The following is a 19998-nucleotide window of genomic DNA, read 5'->3' as shown; positions in this document are numbered from 1 at the left end:
AATTTTTTTAGTGCGGTTCCTTCATTTTCATCAGCCCTGATACATTAGATAACAACGACTGTCCCATTAAATATACTACAATCCATGGGTGCTTCACGTCAAATATATAGAGAGTGATTGTATAGCCCGTACCCGTGTATAGCTCAAATGCCCTTGAGGTTCATTTTTTTTTTGTTTCCTACCTAAGCTAGGAGGCTATATCAGCGTAACCTTAACTAGTAAGTGAGCTCACGGGGCTCAAACCTGAGACGTTGCTACATGAACCCTAGCAAGAGCCGTGCTTCGCAGAATCTACCACCGGATCGGAAACGCGACCCACTGAGAAGATCCGGCGAGAAACTCAGTGGGCTGTGTCTGAGGGTTAATTTACTCGTCGAGCCCTTCGTCGCAAGCAACGGGTTCGACGAGAACGATGGCCGGTGCTTGAGGTACCTAAAAGCACCGCTAGTGGATCGGGAGGATCCGAAATGACGTGTTTGGGACGACGTCGACTGCTTTCCATTCTGTCCGCAGGATCGGGAATGTAGTTACCGGCGGCCACGATGAGAGGGTTCTCGCGTCGTGCCGCTTTATCGAAGTGGTGATGTTCAAAGAAATAGCCGACGTATTTCTATTGAATGTGGCCACTATATCGGCGCTCACAACGTTTGGGCAGATTCGCAGATGAATACCAATTGTAGGTTAAAGTTTTTTCGGACGAGTAAAAGAATAGCTGTAAAAAATAGCATCATGTAGTTAATTGAAACACGAAAATGTATTATAGAGTAAATAATGTCGTTAGGGCGTATTCCCAGCTCAGACTGATTAAAAAAAGAAACAGATTAAAAAAAACAGAATAAAAGACGTTAAACTTTATTGTTTTTTGTTTATTTTCAAAAAATCATGGTACTCTTGATTTAAGTATAGTTTAATTAGCTGATGTTTTGTTGCAGCCAGGACCGGAAGGCGCTGACTCTGACGAACATGTCAGGAGCTCCCACCGCGCAAGGGAAGCCCCACGACACGATGCCGACTTGGAGACCGTTGTCGGTCCGAGCCAATGCGCTGCCACTGTCACCCTGGAGTAATATATCATAGATTAGATTCACGATTATAACTAGTCAAAGCGCAGACTCGAATATAAATAAATAAATAACAGAAGAAGGACCTAATAGTATGTATAAAGAAGATTTATTTATATCCTAAGTAAGTTTGCTGTTTGAATCAATACCATAGAAATCTAAATAGACAAGCCCATTTTGTTGTGGAAATGATTAAGTCTATCTTTTACCGGATGTTATAATAAATATATAAGTATAATGTTGGGGGAAAAGTTTCTTCGTATTTTTTAAGAAAATTCACAACCTTTTTACTATAGATTATTTACATTTAACTAAAGTATGTAGGTACCATTTTGTTTGATAACGTTTTGACATCTTGTAGGTAGGGACATGATACCATTGCTATAGAAATTTTGGGGCTTCTGATCAAAATACCGCGACAATTAGTTTTGGCAGTCCTCTCGTTATGTTAACCTGGCACTGCCTAAAGAATTCTGAAGAAACCGAAACAGGTGGAAATCTGAAGGTGCAAGGTCAGGATAATACGGCGGATGCATCAACATCTCCCAGCCAAGCTCTCTTAATTTTTGCTGAGTGGCTAAAACTGTGTAAGGTCTAGCGTTATCATGATGAAAAACGACACCCCTTCTGTTCATTAATTCCGGCCGTTTTCTCTCAACTTCTTGCTTTAATCTCATCAGTTGTTCGCAGTAGAGTTCAGAATCGATGGTCCTGCCTGGTGGTAACGGCTCATAATGAATAATGCCCATTCAATCCCACCACACACCCAGCATCGCCTTGTTGCGAGTTACCCCGGGCTTCGCCACAGCCTGTAGAGCCTGACCGGCCTTTGACCACGACCTTTTTCGCACTTTCTTGTCGTACGTGATCCACTTTTCATCACCAGTTATCATCTTCTTCAAACATGGTTCGCTTTCACTACGTCGTAGTAAAGAATCACAAATGAGTACACGGTTCATTATGTTTCTTTCAGTGAGCTCGTGAGGTACCCAAAAATCAAGCTTTTTTGTGTACTCAGTTTTTTTTCAAATGCGCCAAAACTGTTTTGTGGTCAATTCCCAGTTCTTCACCTACATCGTAACTACTGATATACCGATCTTGCTCCACTCTTTTAAAAATGGCATCCATTTTATCCGTAATAAGGCGACCAGAGCCACGTGCATCTTTGACATCAAAATTTCTGGTTTGAAAACGCTTAAGCCAAATTTGTGCTACACTCACAGACACTGCACTAGGTCTATAAACATCGCAAATTTGTTTCGCGGCTTGCGTTGCATTTTTACCTTTTTTGTAGTAAAATTTTAAAATGTATCGAATTTCTTCATTAGGTTCACTCATCTTGACAGTACGAAAAATAAATAAAAATCACACATTTTACAATTTGAATTTGGAATTATCTTCTTTAAAATTTAAACTTTTAATGATACCATAACCAGCCAGATACAAATAGTATAGCCAAAGAGATTTTATTTCCCCAATGTTTCCCCAAAATTTATATGTGTTTATGAATATTGTAAAGAAAATTTGCAGGGGAGGTGAAAATCGGCCGAGAAAGCGTTGTTTACATACTTACGTTGCAAGTACCAGTTCCTTCTGCGTGGAATGTGCAGAGTTCGATGTGAGGTTCGACAGGAAGAGCCCTTACATTAAAGTCAATGGCCGCCTGGGCCACAGCCCTCACGCAAGACTGACCGTCAATGGTTCTCACATTGATCTCCAGAAGATTCATGGAGAGAGCACCGTTAGCCTGCAAAGAAGATCCAGTTGCTATAAAAGCCTAAATTTTTTTGAAATGCATCACTTTTGGCCCAGCTGGAGAGAACTTTTTTATTTTTTATTTTTTTTTATTGCTTAGATTTGTGGACGAGCTCACAGCCCACCTGGTGTTAAGTGGTTACTGGAGCCCATAGACATCTACAACGTAAATGCGCCACACACCTTGAGATATAGTTCTAAGGTCTCAGTATATTTACAACGGCTGCCCCACCCTTCAAACCCAAACGCATTACTGCTTCACGGCAGAAATAGGCGAGGCGGTGGTACCTACCGTGCGGACTCACAAGAGGTCCTACCACCAGTAAACTTTATAAGTAGTAAAGTGCAGATATTTGATTTTAATAAAAGTTAACTATCACCAGCCTGCTGTTTTCTGGAAATAATTGTTAATGTCTTAAGCTAGTTAAAATGTTTCTCATCCAAATATTACGATTGATGATATTTTCTACACATTTAGCACAGAAGCAAATCCTAGCTTGGGGTCATTGAATGGTGTACTTATTTTTGTTTTTATATTTAAGGGTTACTTTTCGGCTTCTATACCGACCAATTCAAATACTATTAAACTCACCCCAACTCTTCCCCATCCAGCAACCCTGACAGGGACGCCTCCAGGTACGTAGTCAAAACTCAAAGAGATAGGCCTGACGCGGTTGTTGAAAACGATGTCCGAGGAAGTTATGAGAATACCCAAGTCGTTCTTGATGGTGTTGGAGACGTAGTGAGGGTGGCTGATGTTTCTGGAGACAGTGTGGATAGCACCTCCAGAGATAAATTGGTTTGTACCGACTGTCAGACGAAGATTTCTGTGCAAAAGAAAAAACGAATAAATTTATGACATTAACCCTATAATAAAATCAGTTTTGAACATTTTTGCTATGGCAGGCAGATGAGCAAGCGTCTCACCTGAGCTAAGCCACTACAGATAATGGACACCACACGTGAATACGAGCATCGTGTTTAGTAATGGGGCCTCACTTCTAACTGGATTAGAATAACGGTTAGTCTAATGCAGTTGGAAGTCAGAACACAAGATTGGTATTGGTGCAAAGACGGGACTAATACCCAAAATCTTCGGGTTCAAAAGTGGCACCGGCGAGGTTAGGTTTTTAAAAACCTTCCATGTCGAACGGCATTAGGCTCAATTTTTCTTGTTTATGAATGCCTATGTATATACGAGACTAGAAATCCACATTCCAAATAATAGTTGTAGGCTTAAGTGCCAACATTAACGTAAGATATGAATTTTTCGCCATTTTTGCACTAAATTTGATAGCAAAGAATCCATGATTGCTACAAATGACCATAAACATTATGAATGTAGTTATCATACAACAAAAAAACCTTTGAGAGGTGCCTGATTCTTGCTGACGACGTTTTCAAGATAAGCTTAATTTTTTTTTTATTTATTGCCCTTTTAGGCAGACGAGCATACGGCCCACCTGATGGTGAGTGGTTACCATCGCCCATGGACTTCAGCAATGTCAGGGGCAGAGCCAAGCCGCTGCCCACCGTTAAGTACTCTCCAACAATAATCAAGTTCCGAACAACAGTATTCGGACCGTGGGTCCGAGCTATTTCACCCGCTTGGTGGAAGACCTTGGCATTACCGTTAACCTCCAAATGCTTGACTTCCGTAGCGTTCATGAATGACTTCCACGATGAACGAATGGCATAGTTGAAATTATAATACGGCAATTTTAAAGAATGTATTGGTGGGACTGGCTATGTGTGTGTACTTGTGCTGTACTGTGCACTTGAAGCCTGGGTAGGTACCACCGACTTACCTATTTCGACCGTATAGCAATCACGTATTCCTTGTTTGAAGGGGGGAGAATTGAAACATAGACCCTCTGAATTTCTGTGAGCCTCCATAGGCACTTATAATTTACGCGAGCGAGTATTTACGTCTACACAACGTTGACTTTTCGGTTATAGGAGATTGTTTATGGTAAACTTAATCCGCTGGTCGGATCAGATACGCCCCACTCTCAACACTTCAGTCCACGTTGCTATCCACACCGCCGAGGATAGGCAGAAATGACGCAGGATAATACAGGACAAAGCTGTTAGAGGAAGCAACGACCCTCACCATTGAGGATTATCGATGCAAGGAGGAGGAATTGGCAATACATTTCTCGCTAGCCTATTAGTAAAGGCTAATGGATTTTTTATTTTTATATAGCATAGATGGGTGGACGAGCTCACAGCCCACCTGGTGTTAAGTCGTTACCGAAGGCAATAGGCACCAAATAGGCAGGGTGGTGGTACCTACCCGTGCGGACTCACAAGACGTCCTACCACCAGAAATATATTATATATATATAATGTATGATATACTACGAGTATATGATAATATTATAGTATGAATAAGATTACGCAGAGAGATTTCCAAGTGTGAATACAGCGGCAATGCAGTGAGCAGCGGTGAGCACCGTGCGTGCGGTGAGCACTGAGCCTCCGCAGACAAAGTTCCTAACGAAGAAACCATTAGTCATTGCTACCATGTGGGGGTGGCTGCCCTGAGCTGCCTGGCTACCCCCCACAATACGAGCGTTCCGGTCCGCGTGCTCGTAAAAGATGGACATGTCATCTTCAGGCTTGGGGAGGGCTGGAATTTGAGAAAAAACGTGTTCATCATTAAACATTATGTACAATTCTCCTTTGTAACTTTTCGGATTCCTAGAGTCGTCGGCTAAGTTAAGATTACATTTGCAGTGTGTATACACGCCTTTATATTATTTTTATTTAAACTTATTACGTTTATAATAGGTAATACAATTTGTATGAGCTTTTATCACAATTTATACAAATATGTTTAAAAACTGTTTTAAAATGAATTGAAAATTTCTAGATTAAGTGATGTGCTTCCGAAGTTCTATATTCTAGGTCACTTGGAAATCAAAAAGGTTCTACCTTCTATATATATTAAACAAGCCCTTAAAATTAATGTGAATGAAGATTGTGGACGAAAAAAATGTTATGTCTTTATTAGACTCGGGAACTTTCCTCCAGTAAGAGTATTTACAATTGTATATTGTTTATAATTATATTTATTCACAAAACGCTGCCTTGTATTGTACAATTTCGCAAGAAACATTTGACCACAACTATCGTCAACAGACATAAGGGCTGACAGTTCAGTCACTAATCACTAAGTTCCTTTATCCACCGGAGGCCAGGGATAATAAAGTTGCAGAAACCATTTCGAGATTTCTTTCATAACAAAGGTTTGCCAGTTTTTACGGTAACTGTGGTAATTATATACCATAGAATTGCCAATATCTACTAACGAGGTGTGGCCAATTATAAGTTTATTAAAGTTACAAAATCGGTAAAAGTCTGTTCAGTTATTGATCAGAGAGCACGGGCTAGACTATAGTTACCAGTTCCTGAATTACATTTCCCTAACACATCAGTAATAACAGCATTCCCTGCTTATTTACGTTCTACATCCCAATACATCTTGTCTCCCTGGTTTCACCCTAATCTTTACTGGAAGTAAGATGGTATAACCCTCCAGTGGATACTACCATCCCACCTAGTCCTGCCCAAATAATCTGTGTAGTAATGGTACCAGACTTTCAAGTTATATCTTAAGGTGAGCGGTTGGAATAAGGTTAATGTGGTCTATGGGCTTCGGCAATCATCATCAACAGCAGTTAAACCAAAATATATCCGATGTGATAAAAGGCTTAATGAACTATCTTGTTCGTTGTGTTGACAAGAAATCAGAAATCTTACCCCAGGCAGCTGCAAAGAACGCCACAAAAAGTATTCCGTATTTTACGTTCATTTCTCCCTTCGCCCGAATCAGACTATTCAATAACATTCTAAGCATTAGATATTTATAATTTGACAAATCATTTATCACACCGATAATACGAGGCCTTTGATTATTGATCTGATTGTATTAAGATAAATCGTTATTATAGAATACTTAGTGAAGCTATTAACAAAAAATAACAGTACATGTAATTTTGTTTGTCATATGTTACATAGAATGGGCCACTTCGCTCATTTGTAATGTATCGTAATTTTGTTTGTAATCGACAAACAAAATTACACCTCGTGTTTTTTTAAATGACTTCACTCTCTCTCTCTCTCTCTCTCTCTCTCTTTCTCTCTCTCTCGTGGCTCCGTCCGATTCCGTCAACTAGCTGTCTCCATTGATCCCGTTCTGTAGCTTGGTGGAGTGCTTCGCTGACAGGTATCCCCAGTTCCTCCGCTATTTGGTCCGACCATCGTTTGGGACCTCTACCCTTTTTCCCTCTATTTTACCGGTCACCATAAGGCGTTCCAAATTGCTGGTATCCCTGCGTGCAACATGACCAAAATACTGCAATATTCTCTGTAGGCAGGTTGTGGATAAACGTTGATAACTTCACTATGTGTAAGTAAAGTGTAAACGTAAGTACAAGTAACTTCGCCAAGTGGCTCATTTGTCGAGATATTAGAGACTTATTTCTGTCTAACGAGAGTTTGATGTACCCATTACATTTCCTCTAGAAACGAATTAAGAAAATGCCTTCGCAATAAAATAAAAAGCCTATCTACTCAGTCAGCCACTTGATACCTTATTTCTAATAATACTGGTGGTAGTAGTATTAGTATTTTGTCCGAACGGCAAAGTCAGGTCAAGCGGCGCCGGTGGCAGTTACTGCCGGGTCACTGATGTTGAAATAGCACTAATTGAGGAGCGAATAGAGAAGCCCGTGTCGGCGGCCGTCATCCTTTTCAGGCCGATGAGCCACGTTAGTAAGAAAATCAGACAATAGCTCGGAGAAACCGGGCAAAAAAGCATAACTTACTCAATTTGTGTGGACCACATCATATTATTGATGTACATGTATTTGTGTATATATGTATACTTAATATATTTTGTGTATGTTTTTATTTATTTAATGCTTAGATGGGTGGACGAGCTCACAGCCCACCTGGTGTTGAGAAGTTACTGGGGCCCATAGACATCTACAACCGTAAATGCGCTACCCACTTTGAGATATAAGTTCTAAGGTCTCAGTACAGTTACAACGGCTGCCCCACCCTTCAAACTGAAACGCATTACTGCTTCATAGCTGAAATAGGCGGGTGGTGGTACCTACCCGTGCGGACTCACAAGAGGTCCTACCACCAGTAATTACGCAAATATTTTTGCGGGTTTGATTTTTATTACACGATGATATTTTCCTTTACCGAGGAAGTCAATCGTGAACATTTGTGAAGTATGTATTTCATCAGAAAAATTGGTACGCGCCTGCGGGATTCGATCACCGGCGCATCGCTACATACGAATGCACCGGACGTCTTATACTTTAGGCCACGACGACTTCGAATCTAACGAGAGGCCTAAATATTCTAATCTATATTTAAATAAAAATTAATTGATATTCGTTAGTCTCGCTAAAACTCGAGAACGGCTGGACCGATTTGGCTAATTTTGGTCTTGAATTATTTGTGGAAGTCCAGAGAAGGTTTAAAAGGTAGATAAATATGAAAATGCTCTGAATGAAATAAAAATAACAATTTTGTTTTTCCTTTGATGTGTCCTCCGTCGCACGGATTCATTTTGTTTGTTTTAAGTTTATTTTATAAAAAAGTTTAGATCTTTTATTTATCGGTTGAGGCACTACGAAGTCTGCCGGGTCAGCTAGTACACAAATAAATACTCAAGTCATTTAGTAAGTGTTTATTTGGCTAGCCTCATAGACATGTCGGATTTATATGATGTTCTCTTCTAGCCAGGCGCGGTAGGCGCTGATTCTGACGAACATGTCGGGGGCTCCCTTTGCGCACGGGAATCCCCAGGATACGATGCCGATTTCTTCATCGTTGTCGATACGAACTAATGCACTGCCGCTGTCGCCCTGGAACATTGGAAACCTATTTGCTGAAAGTTTCGTTCGGCTATGAACGTTGATTCTACGTGTTATGTGTCCACTGACTCCTAGAGTGGCATATTATTTAAGTTATACCATGGATCGTTTGATACAATGATGTTATAGTAAAAAGAGGTAGATACGTTATATTAGTACTAATACGAAGTCAAGCTTGTCCGCGGCGTATGTACCTATATATATTTATAAACACACTAAACTATACGATATTATGCGGACGAATTAAATCGACAATTAGTTGATGATAATATCATATAGCCGCGTGAGCAGAGTTAACTTGACAAGGTTGTAATGTGTGAAAAAGATAGCATGCTAACTAGCAAGACCGTAAACAAGACGAATATATATTACGCAGTGTCGTTGCGATGTCACGACTTACTTCATAGATTAACAATTAAAATGTCACAGAACTAACATAAAATTATTTGATGCCTACGGTTTAGTAAGCAGAATTGATATATTTAAAATGAACTCCTGACTATTCTTTTAAGAAATAAAACAGCAAAGGACAAATAATTTTATTTTTTTATTTTCATTTAGTTCATTATTATTTGGCCGCCAATCCTCTTCATGTCTTTGTCTACGTACAATATTTATCCATTGGTTACATCTTAATACATTTGCCGGAAACCTTTAAAAATAATATCAAATTTGTTAATTCATTTCTCGGTTGTTGTGAGCTAATGTGTAGGCAATATCATGGAAAAAATGTGTGCGTGTACTAGTGTACACACGTAAGAAGTGAAACTTCTTTATGGCCTTATTTTTCGAAAAATGATCTACATGCAACTTTCTAGAAATTGGTTAAATAAAGTTAAATTAGATAAAGTTTAAACAAAAGGATTTTATTATCATAGACATGAATACAAAAAAGTTAAATTAGATAAAGTTTAAACAAAGGATTTTATTATCATAGACATGAATACAAAAAAGATGGCGCGTAACGGAAAAATGTGACGCGTAACCGAAAAATGTGACGGTAAATTTTTTTCCAACGCCGATAAGGAAGTTTCACTTCAAAAATGTCCTTTCTGTTACATTACTCTTTTTAATCTTGACAGACATCTCTCTTACACTCGGTGACCGGAGTATATGCCGTCGCACTCGAGCCTTTTTTAATAAATTTAAGCTAATATTTTGGATTTCTTAAACAATATAAAAGCAAATCAATTTAAAATTAATACTTTCGCATGACATGTCATCCCTAGACTTTTGGGAGTCTTTCTTGTATAGTTTCTACAGTGTCGCTTAACACAGGACGGCATTTTAAAGAAATTTCGCGGAACAAAAAACACAGTCAACGTTACCAATGCTTTCACGAGACTAAGCTTGAGTGCGCTAATTAGCTCAGTTTTACGGCGCCACTTTACGAACTCAAGTAACTTATCTACCTCTTTTTACTATAACATCATTGGTTTGATAGGTTTCTACTGGATTAACGGAGGGTCTTTTTTGATTTGTGTTGTAGAATGACTATAAGGTGTTCTTCGAGATGACAGTCCGATGATTATGTGATGCAGAAGAAGATAGCGATTCGGTTATTAAGCACCCCACGCTTTTTTGCAATAAAGTAATTTTCTCTTACACTATTTTTAATTCAAATTTATTTTCAATTTTTTAGTTGGATTCACTATAAAAGCGTATTTTGTTAGTTTTTTTAACTATTATTTATTTTTCTTTTTTTAGTTGAATTTCAATATTTTTTTTAATATTGCATTGTCATCGGTCCTTAATAAGTATACCAAATTTCGAGTTAATCCGACGTTTTGAAGGGGGTCAAAATCATGTTCAAAGATTCCGTTACATACATACGTCTGAAGCCAATAAAAGCGTATTCAAAAATCGCCGCGAATTGAAATATTAGTTCATGTTATAATTTGCATAGCTTTATGAATGGAAAAATGGAATGCTTACATTACAGGTACCAGTACCAGCAGCGTGGAACGTGCAAATCTCGATGTGTGGTTCTACAGGTGGAGCTTGGATTCCGAGGTCAATGATCGCTTGGCGTACAGCCCTCACACAGCCGTCACCGTCGATTATACGGGCGTTGATCTCCAGGAGGTCGGGAGACAGGGGCTGGTTACGCTGTAAAATCAATCTGCTATTAACTGGAAACTGGAAATTACTCCATAGAGCGCCTTGTCGTTCAGGGCAAAGTAGAAGACATCAGAGCGCGTGGAAGGTTGGATCGACCAAGTCAAGTCGGCAGTTAGCTCACCACAAACCTGGAGAAGTGGCGATTGCTCGTGATGCGTACAGCATCTGTCCAGAGCAATTATACTGAATGACGGCCACGATCGGTCTGACAAGAGCGATACGACAAAGTTTAGTGACTGGTACGGTTGGAAGTTCTTTCATAAGCTCTAAAAGATGAGTGCCGTGAAGGACCAACCAGCATGAGGATATCAAGGCCCAGTAGTAGTAAACGTTTACAAGTATGCAAGGTGGCTTCGCGGCACAAATACGTAGGGTATGTGGGACTTGACGATTTGCGGATGTTGGGAGCAGGCTGCGGGCCCAAGGGTTTTTATAGGGCCCTATCGCACTAAGCGACTCCCCTGCACTCTTACACCCGACGTCCGATCTCCGCCTGGGGTCAGAACCCGGTCCGCGTAGGGTGCTCCCGCGGTCAACACTTCAACCAGACACGCGGCGCTACCCCTAGGACGCCTGACCGACGGGTCGTCGAGGCCATAGTCGACGACAAATGACGCCGATCTCCGCGGTACGGCGGCTCTATCAGGCCGCCCGGGCGATGTCGCTGGTGTTCCAGGATACCCCTTGGTCAGAATCAGCTTGCCGGGTCGGAACGCCATATACTGCCGACAGGTCTACTTTTTCACAGTACTATGTCCAGCGACGACAGCGACTACAGGAATGCGGACTGTATCGCGGCCCACAGTCGACGACGCGTCGTCTTATCCTTCTGGTGCCAGCGCGCTAGAGCGACGGTAGCGTGCGGCGCAGCCTCGACACCCCTCAGGTCGCCCCGTGACCATCACCGGGAGGAGACTGCCTCCTCACAGGGGCCGGAGCTGGACGAACGCCCTTCTCCGACCCCCGTGTTACCGAAATCCATGTATGTACATCACCATGGGAATCGCGGGATACGCTCAATTATATATTAATTACGGAAATTACAAATTTGCGAGTTTGTTTTTTATCACACGATGTTATTCATTTACCGTGGAAGTCATTCGTGAACTTGTGTTAAGTACGTTTTTCATTGGAAATTTGGTACCTGCCGCGCCGGCGGGATTTGAACACGGTTACAGTGCCATCGAACGATACTAGTACACCGGGCATCTTGGTTTTAAGGTTTTTTGAGAGCTACTTGTTTTGAGACATATTTTGTTGACTTTGCAGCAACACCTTAGTGCTTTTTATATATTTTATTTTAACAAAAAATACCTTACCCCAATCCTGCCCCATCCAGCAACCCTGACCGGAAAACCACTTGGAATGAATCGTTCAATGCAATTGGTCTGACTAGGTCATTATACTCTACATCAGAAGTGGTGATGAGGAGACCTAGATCGTTCTTTAATGTTTGAGATACGTAGTTTGGATGTGTGATGTTTCTAGCGACAGCGTAGATCTGGCCACCGGAGTTCCATTGATTGGTGCCGACCACCACGCGCAGGGAACTGTAGATTAAATGATATGGTTATCATAATAGTTTCAAGTTATTGTACAGTGCTTACCGAAATCCACTTGATTTTTTTTCCTACTTAAGCTTATAAGCCTTGAGAGGCTATGTCAGCGTAACCTGACAAGTAGGTGAGGTCACGGGGCTCAAATCTGACGACGTCGTTAACACTAACCCTAGCAAAAGCAGTGCTTCTCAGAATCTACCACCGGATCAGAAACGCAACCCATTGAGAAGATCCGGCGAAAAACTCAGTAGGCTGTGTCTGTGGGTTAATTTACTCGTAGAGTCCTTTGTCGCAAGCGACGGGTTCGACGAGAACGATGACCAGTGCTTGACATACCTAAAAGCACTGTTAGTGGTAATCAAATGGCCCACAATAACTAGGTAACTACTAACTCGAATACCTAATTTTTTTAATGATCAGCAGTGACTGCTGCCTCCAATGTTATACGGGACTCTATAAATCCCTTTTTTTTAATTTACACTGGATTTAATTATAACTTATTCAATAATAATGAACTACAAAAGATTTAATATTGTATAGAGACAGTGGTAGGCGCGAACGCGGCGAAGAATGGAGACGAACTGATTGAGTGGAGCGGGAAATGGTAATGAGGTATGGTATGGATAAGTATATGGCAAAGCTGATGCCGCAGGAATACGGTAGGGTCTGCATATCTACGGTACTAAAGCCCGGATATAACAGAACGATAGAATAAAACTTGCAGAAGTTTAGCTGTCTTACCTAGACAGAGCACCTGAAGAAAAGACCGAAGCTATACAATGGGCAGCCGTGAGTACGGTACGAGGAGTGACCAATGATCCTCCGCAGACTAAGCTCCTGATGAGAAAATTTTTGGTCATAGCGACCATATGAGGATGGCTGCCGCGAGCCGCTGGGGTCCCTCCCACGATACGAGCGTTTCGGTCAGCGTGCTTGTAGAATATGGACATGTCATCTTCGGGCTTGGGGAATGCTGAAGATGAAATTTGAAATGAATGCAATTTGAATTATCTATATAAAAAAATCAAATTGAAGTGTCCGTTTGTGATATTAAAATAAATGATAGTTTAAAAAAACTAACAAAATAAGCTTTTATAGAAAATCCAACTAAAAAATACAAATAAATTTTAATAAATTTGAATTAAAAATAGTGTAAGCAAAAATTATTTTATTGTAAAAAAAGCGTGGGGTGCATGGTATCAGTAGTTATACATATTTTATGAACAGATATGAGTGGAAGGGTTATTTTGATAATATCCTGAAAAGCACCAAAGTGTTTTTTAAACTATTATTTATTTTTCATTTTTTAGTTGAATTTCAATTTTTTTTAAATATTGAATTGTCATCGGTCCTTATTTAGTATACCAAATTTCGGGTTAATCCGACGTTTTGGAGGGGGTCAAAATGATGTTCAAAGATTCCGTTACAAACATACATACGTCTGTAGCTAATAAAAGCGTATTAATAACCGCTTTTTCTACATGCATAAGAATGAATGTAACTAGTCTGGCAATTTTTTTTCAAGTTTTTAATTATTTTGAATTTGTAACACGTATATTATTTTAAAAACTTTCCCCGATTTTGCGCCATTTCACGTCGATACCCCGTCGAAGCCCCATTAGGAAGCAAAAAATCTTATTGCGAGAAATGAAGATTCCCGCTAGGACTATGTCGCGTAATATAAAACAAGACCTGAAGCTCGGTGCTTATGGTCAATATACAGGACATACCCTAAGTCAATATTTACAATTAAAGACAGTAGATCGATCAAAACGCCTTCTCTTTCGATACGCAGGTGAAAGGCACAGAAATATCCTCTTTACCGATTTTCACGATTGAAGAACCCTACAATAAGCAAAATGATAAAGTGTATGCACATTCCAAAGAAGCTACTCAAGTGGTTGGAAAGGTACAATGTGGTCATCATCCTGGGTGATGGTTTGGTCGGGCGTGTTTTATCAAGGAGTCACAAAACTACATTTTTGTGGAGTGAAAACTTCAGCCAAAGCATATCAAGGAATGTTACGTTGAATTGCATATTGTTCGATCTAGCAGTATATAAAATTAGCTAATCAACCTGGCTTGAGTTATTGAATATTAAATAGCCTTTGCATCTATTGGACAGGTCTTTAAGAAGGTGTACAAAACGCTTTTTAAGAAACGACTCTATTGTTTCTTTACGACCATGCGGAAAAGGTGCACATCCCAGATTCGCCGGGTCCGGGTCAGCTCTAACAGCATCCTGAAGGCATTAACAGACCGTTATGACTGTCGGTACTTGAACCCAATACCGTCTTTACCATAAGGGCACACGGGGCCCGTGCCCAGGGCCCCCATTCTCAAGGGGCCCCGAAAGACTGACAATTTCTCTCACACGTTTATTCTCAAAACATTTTTGTCGGGCACATGACACTTTTTTCACAAATCAGTAATCAGAAGGTATTTACAAGGCATATACTATGCCCATAGTGCGCCGACCCCAGGTGAGGAGCAGGGCAGGATAACGATGATACTATGCCCATAATAGAAGATTTTGCTCAACAGAAATCCCGAAAGAAACCGTTATCGAAATCGTAACCAAAAAACCAGCAGCATTCTAATATCATTAATGACATATTATATCATAATGTATTTCATTACCTATAATAAATGGTCATACTCAGTAAAAAAATGTTATTATAATTCGCTTTTTTTACTTTCCAAAAGGGCCTCAAATTCTTGTGTGCCCAGGGGCCCCATCCTAGTTTAAGACGTCCCTGCTTGAACCATTGTACCATGATTCATTTGCGGACATAATATTAATAATAATGGTTGGTTCGAAGTAAGTATCAGTTGAATGGAATATTTGAAATTGTATTCAATTGATAATTATTTTTAATAAATGTATCTTTTTTATTTGAATGGTTTTGTTAATTTTAAGTATGTTTCAATTATACTATGTACACATATGGACTTCTTGTTGTTTGAAATAAAATAAATCATTCATTCATTCATTCATTCACTTAAAAAGGTGTAGCGGCTATATACGCAGAATAGCGGGAGACGATAGGCCCAGGATCGAGTCGCGTGGCGTGCATTGGAGAGGCGCATTTCTAATGGTCTAAAATAGGCGGTTATGATGATGATGATGATGATGATCTATAGGAAACAACAAATGGATGATCTTCAGCCGAGTGCGTGATTTTATTCGGTAGATCAACACTTTGAATGTTGCTCTCTGGGAATTATATAACATTTTATAGTATTATATGGCAATCAGAACTCTTAGACATTAAAACGCTAAATAGACCTATGTAATGTCTGTCTCACTATCAAACGGGAACGCATGGCTGCTTCACGGCAGGAATAGACAGGATGGTTGTACCTGCCTGGGCGGGATCACAATACGTTCTCCTACCAGTAAAGTGAGTTCAAGTAAACGTTATCATCAAATTGTAATCTCTATCTAATAATGTTCGACGTACAAAGCGACCGCTATGACATGTCCTTCTTTAAACGAGGCTTGTGGAGAGTATTAAGCGGTAGGCCTCACCGTCAGGTGGGCCGTATGCTCGTCTGCCTACAAGGGCAATAAAAAAATAAAACATAATTGTATTCCAATGTTTAAAAGAGTATTCGAAATGACTTGCTTTTATGAATCATTGATATATAGTGATACTAGCGACCCGTCCTCGCTTCGCTTCGGAAACATTAAAACACACACGAAACCAAAAAACTAGGCTATGTTCATCAGGGACAATGTCGGCTTCTAATGGAAAAATAATTTTTCAAATCGGTCCAGTAGTTTCGGAGCTTATTCGAAACAAACAAACAAACAAATCTTTCCTCTTTATAATATTAGTATAGATTTTCCAGACGCATTAATTGTTATTTTAGTCATAGTGCGCATTACAATAATTCAAGATTACGTATAAAAACATTATTTTGTAATTCGTAAAAGGATTATTATATGATTTTATCTGCGCATTTATTGGCTAGAGGTGGAGCGCGGTTTCAGCTGCTTTTAAATATTAAGTTACAAAATTGTAGTTCTCGGTAAAGTCTACTATTGTACTCATTAGTTAACATCAGTTTTTCAATTTTTACGTTGGCCGTTTATGATTTTAAATATCCGTTAGCCACTACTTAATGTCGGAATCATACCAGCCGTTTCGAATAATATTCCGGACAAACAAACAGGCAGTCACAAAAGAATGTATGTTATAATTTATGTGGATTATATGTAGTATGTACCTACTTAATTGGCAGTGATTGCAAATAATCACGCGAGCAAACACAAACAGACAGTTCAAAATAAGCAATCTAAATTTAACGCTACCAATATATATTTTCTCGTACCACGCTTACCTTTTTTTTCCTACCTAAGCTGATAGCCTTGAGAGGCTATTTCAGCGTAACCTTAGCCAGTAGGTGAGCTTACGGGGCTCAAACCGGAGTGATGCTAACACTGACCCTAGCAAGAGCAGTGCTTTGCAAAATCTACCACCGGATCGGAAACGCGACCCACTGGGAAGATCCGGCGAGAAGCTCAGTGGGCTGTGTCTGTGGGTTAATTCGCTCGTCGAGCCCTTCGTCGCAAGCTACGGGTTCGACGAGGTCGGTGACCGGAACGTTTACCACAAGCACATACAAGACCAGAAAATATTCATACCATAAACATTAGATATCCTGCACTAAGGTTTTGACTCAACTTTTTTTAATGATTGAAGGATTACTGGTGGCCCTAAGGTCTTTCCAGTTTCATTAGGAGGAATGGGATTAGCTAACATCCTCCCGAGCGCTTCCGAAGGAGACCTAACAACTCAAGAGTATGAAGGCGGCACGGTCGCGTACCTGGCTCCTGCGTAATCAGGATGTTGACTCAACAACTTGGGATGTAACAGAAACTCGTCAAACCATTATATTACCAATTGTAATGAGGTCACATTTCCACGTGTGTGTGTTCTTTTTGTATAATATGTTTCTTCAGGCCGCTTTTGCATTAGGCCGTCAGCTAATTAAAAGACATTTTATAAAAACTCACCATAGACTACTTGGGAAAAAATTAAAAACACTAAAAATTTATTTATCGTAATCATATTGTCTGTCGCCTGAATGTAATTAGCGAAGAATACAGGCAAGCACGTAATACATAGGTATATTATAATATTGTAGGAAGTACTATCGTACTGATTAAAGTTAACATTGATTTGATGCAGATAAATATGAAAAGATTCTTTAAATATTCAAATCTAGATTTTAATCATGGATTATTTGAATAAACCATTATGAATTTGATTCTTTACTATCATCAGTTTTATCAATGATTTCGGGCGTTACTAAAGAAAAATATAATCCTTAGACATAAATTATCAAGACAAAGTAGTCTTCAAAACACTACGAAATGAATTATTTAGTTATTCAAAATAAATACTATCTCATAAATAATTACAGATTATTTTATCAAAAACGTAATACTACTTATATGATTATAATATGTAAATTCTTAATCTTATTATAGGTACACATTATCTATGTACATTTTGGTCTTATATCCTAGTTAGTTATATGTCACAAATGACCCACCTTTTTTTTTTTCTTTTTTTTTTTTTTTACTGATACTTTAGAACCTCATTGTTCTTAGGAAATACATACTGTTACGCCGGTAAGAGTAACGCCATCCATCGCCGAATAGTCGAACGAATATCCAAGGATCTGGTAGCACCTTGAACGTTCGAGAAGTACAACGCCATCTATTGTCAGATAGCGGAAACATAATACTAGAGATGTGTGGAATATTCTCGATGATTCTAGGGATGTGGTATCGGCTATAAAAGCGTTGCAGAGATGTCACGCAGTCAGTTAGTAATCGGAACTACTCGAAGCGAAACAGCGAACGGATCACCTGAAGCAGGCAGCGGCTTGGCTCTGCCCCTGGCATTGCTGATGTGCATGAGCGACGGTATCCACTCACCATTTGGTGGACCGTATGCTCGTCTGCCTATATAAAAAAAGCAAAAAAAAAGCGGAAGAAGTGATTTGAGAATTTTAAAGAGTTGGTTGAGTGTTTTAAGTGTTCTAAGAGTTGAATACAGTGTAAACTTGTAATTCGGTAGAATTGATTTATCCCGAACCTGCGTATCACGAGAGAAGGCGTTTTGATCGATCCACTCTCTTTAATTGCAGGTAAATATTGATTTAGGGCATGTCCTGTATATTGACCATAAGCACTGAGCTTCAGGTCTTGTTTTATAATACGCGACAGATTCCTAGCGGGAATCTTCATTTCTCGCGATAAGATTTTTTGCTTCCTAATGAGGTTTCGAGAAATTTTGGCTTTAACAGCATTAACAGTTTAGTAGTAGTTCTAACAGCCCGCGGCCGCCCCATCTTTTCTGGTCTTCGACAGACGAGTGTTGTTGTATCTGTTGATAGTACGATAAACGAACATACGGCTGATACCAAGCTTTTAAAGTGTCAAAAAGTATGGAGCCGTCGGTCATAACCGACGGCTCCATACCCACTTTGTGCTAGGCGATCGCTACAATCCTATTTTCTTAAACACCCCATTCCATATTGTAATTTGATAATGAACACGAAAAAATATGTGAAATGGCGCAAAACCAAAAGAAGTTTTTAAAATAATATACTTACGTGTTCCAAATTCAAAATAATTAAAGAGTTGAAAGAGTTTGTATGTAACAGTATTTATGGCTAGACTAGTTAGATAATTATGTATTTATGGCACTAAGGAAATGTTTTTTTCTCCTACCTACGCCGAAAGTTCGCGCTATACAGGGAAGAAAGTCTAACTTTTCCTCACGCTGTATAGGGAAGAAAGTGTAACTTTTCGTCCCTGGGTACAAGTGCGCATGCGCGTTAATGTCTACGTCTGCTCTCACGCACCTACCTCCGCCATTGTTGTGCTCGGGTAATCTGCAATATTGTGTTTAGTGTAAAAGTGAAATACACAAAAGGCAATAAAATTTAATAGTGAAATATTAAACAAATATGAGTTCATCAGACAGTTGTTATTTAATTAGTAGTAGTTTATTTAAAAAAAAAAATCAGTTACATTGTTTTTTACATTAGTAAGAGGGGGCTCCGCCCTCCTCTACCCCCGGCCAGGGCTTCGCCCCTGGACCCCGGCTCGGTACTCCACGAACTTTCGGCCCGGTAGGAGAATTTTTTTTACAATAAATAAATAATAATAGAAAAGTTCCAACTTTTCTCCCGCGGTGCACAATGTATAGTACATTGATATTGATTAAATTAAATGCTTTAAATTTTATATAGGTTCAGTGCGTACCACAGATGCAAAAGAATTGGTTTTTTAATTTTTTTATTGTCCGAGCAGGCAGGCGAGCACACGGCCCATCTGATGATAAGTGGTTACCGTCGCTCATGAACTTCAGCAATGGAAGGGGCAGAGCCAAGCCGCTGCCTGCCGCTTAACACTCTCCACAAGCCTCGTTTGAAGAAGGACATGTCATAGCGTTCGGGAAACACCGTGGAGGGGAGCTCATTCCAAAGTCAGCTGGTCTAGGGTGACGAACTTCTATCTTTTTAAAAATATGCCTGATGTCAATTAAACTAGGCTCTCATCTTGTATCGCCTGTCATTCAA

At 39.7% G+C, this 19998-nt stretch overlaps 2 protein-coding genes and 1 long non-coding RNA gene across 3 annotated transcripts; all 3 read right to left on the bottom strand.

Annotated features, from left to right (window-relative positions):
- Positions 1-851: 851 nt before the first annotated feature.
- On the bottom strand, positions 852-6689 carry LOC119629843 (chymotrypsin-2). Its single transcript, XM_038017123.2, has 5 exons — positions 6582-6689; positions 5217-5448; positions 3409-3643; positions 2635-2808; positions 852-1058 (listed from the first exon to the last, which is right to left on the bottom strand). The coding sequence occupies exons 1-5, from the start codon at positions 6676-6678 to the stop codon at positions 912-914; spliced, it is 885 nt and encodes a 294-aa protein (XP_037873051.1). The 5' UTR covers positions 6679-6689; the 3' UTR covers positions 852-911.
- Positions 6690-8511: 1822 nt separating this feature from the next.
- On the bottom strand, positions 8512-17531 carry LOC101739590 (chymotrypsin-2). The gene is given in 6 exon segments (XM_038017122.2): positions 8512-8704; positions 10649-10822; positions 12154-12204; positions 12207-12384; positions 13135-13366; positions 17417-17531. Coding segments are annotated over 6 exon segments (837 nt in total). The 5' UTR covers positions 17472-17531; the 3' UTR covers positions 8512-8557.
- LOC105842879 (uncharacterized) lies at positions 9242-10347 on the bottom strand. Its single transcript, XR_009975501.1, has 2 exons — positions 10042-10347; positions 9242-9365 (listed from the first exon to the last, which is right to left on the bottom strand). It is a non-coding gene; the product is annotated as an uncharacterized LOC105842879 (long non-coding RNA).
- Positions 17532-19998: the final 2467 nt, after the last annotated feature.

This window comes from Bombyx mori, chromosome 18 (assembly GCF_030269925.1).
Source record: "Bombyx mori chromosome 18, ASM3026992v2".
Classification (NCBI taxonomy): domain Eukaryota; kingdom Metazoa; phylum Arthropoda; class Insecta; order Lepidoptera; family Bombycidae; genus Bombyx; species Bombyx mori.
The sequence above is the reverse complement of the archived record's forward strand: the minus strand, read 5'-3'. Positions and strand labels throughout refer to the sequence as shown.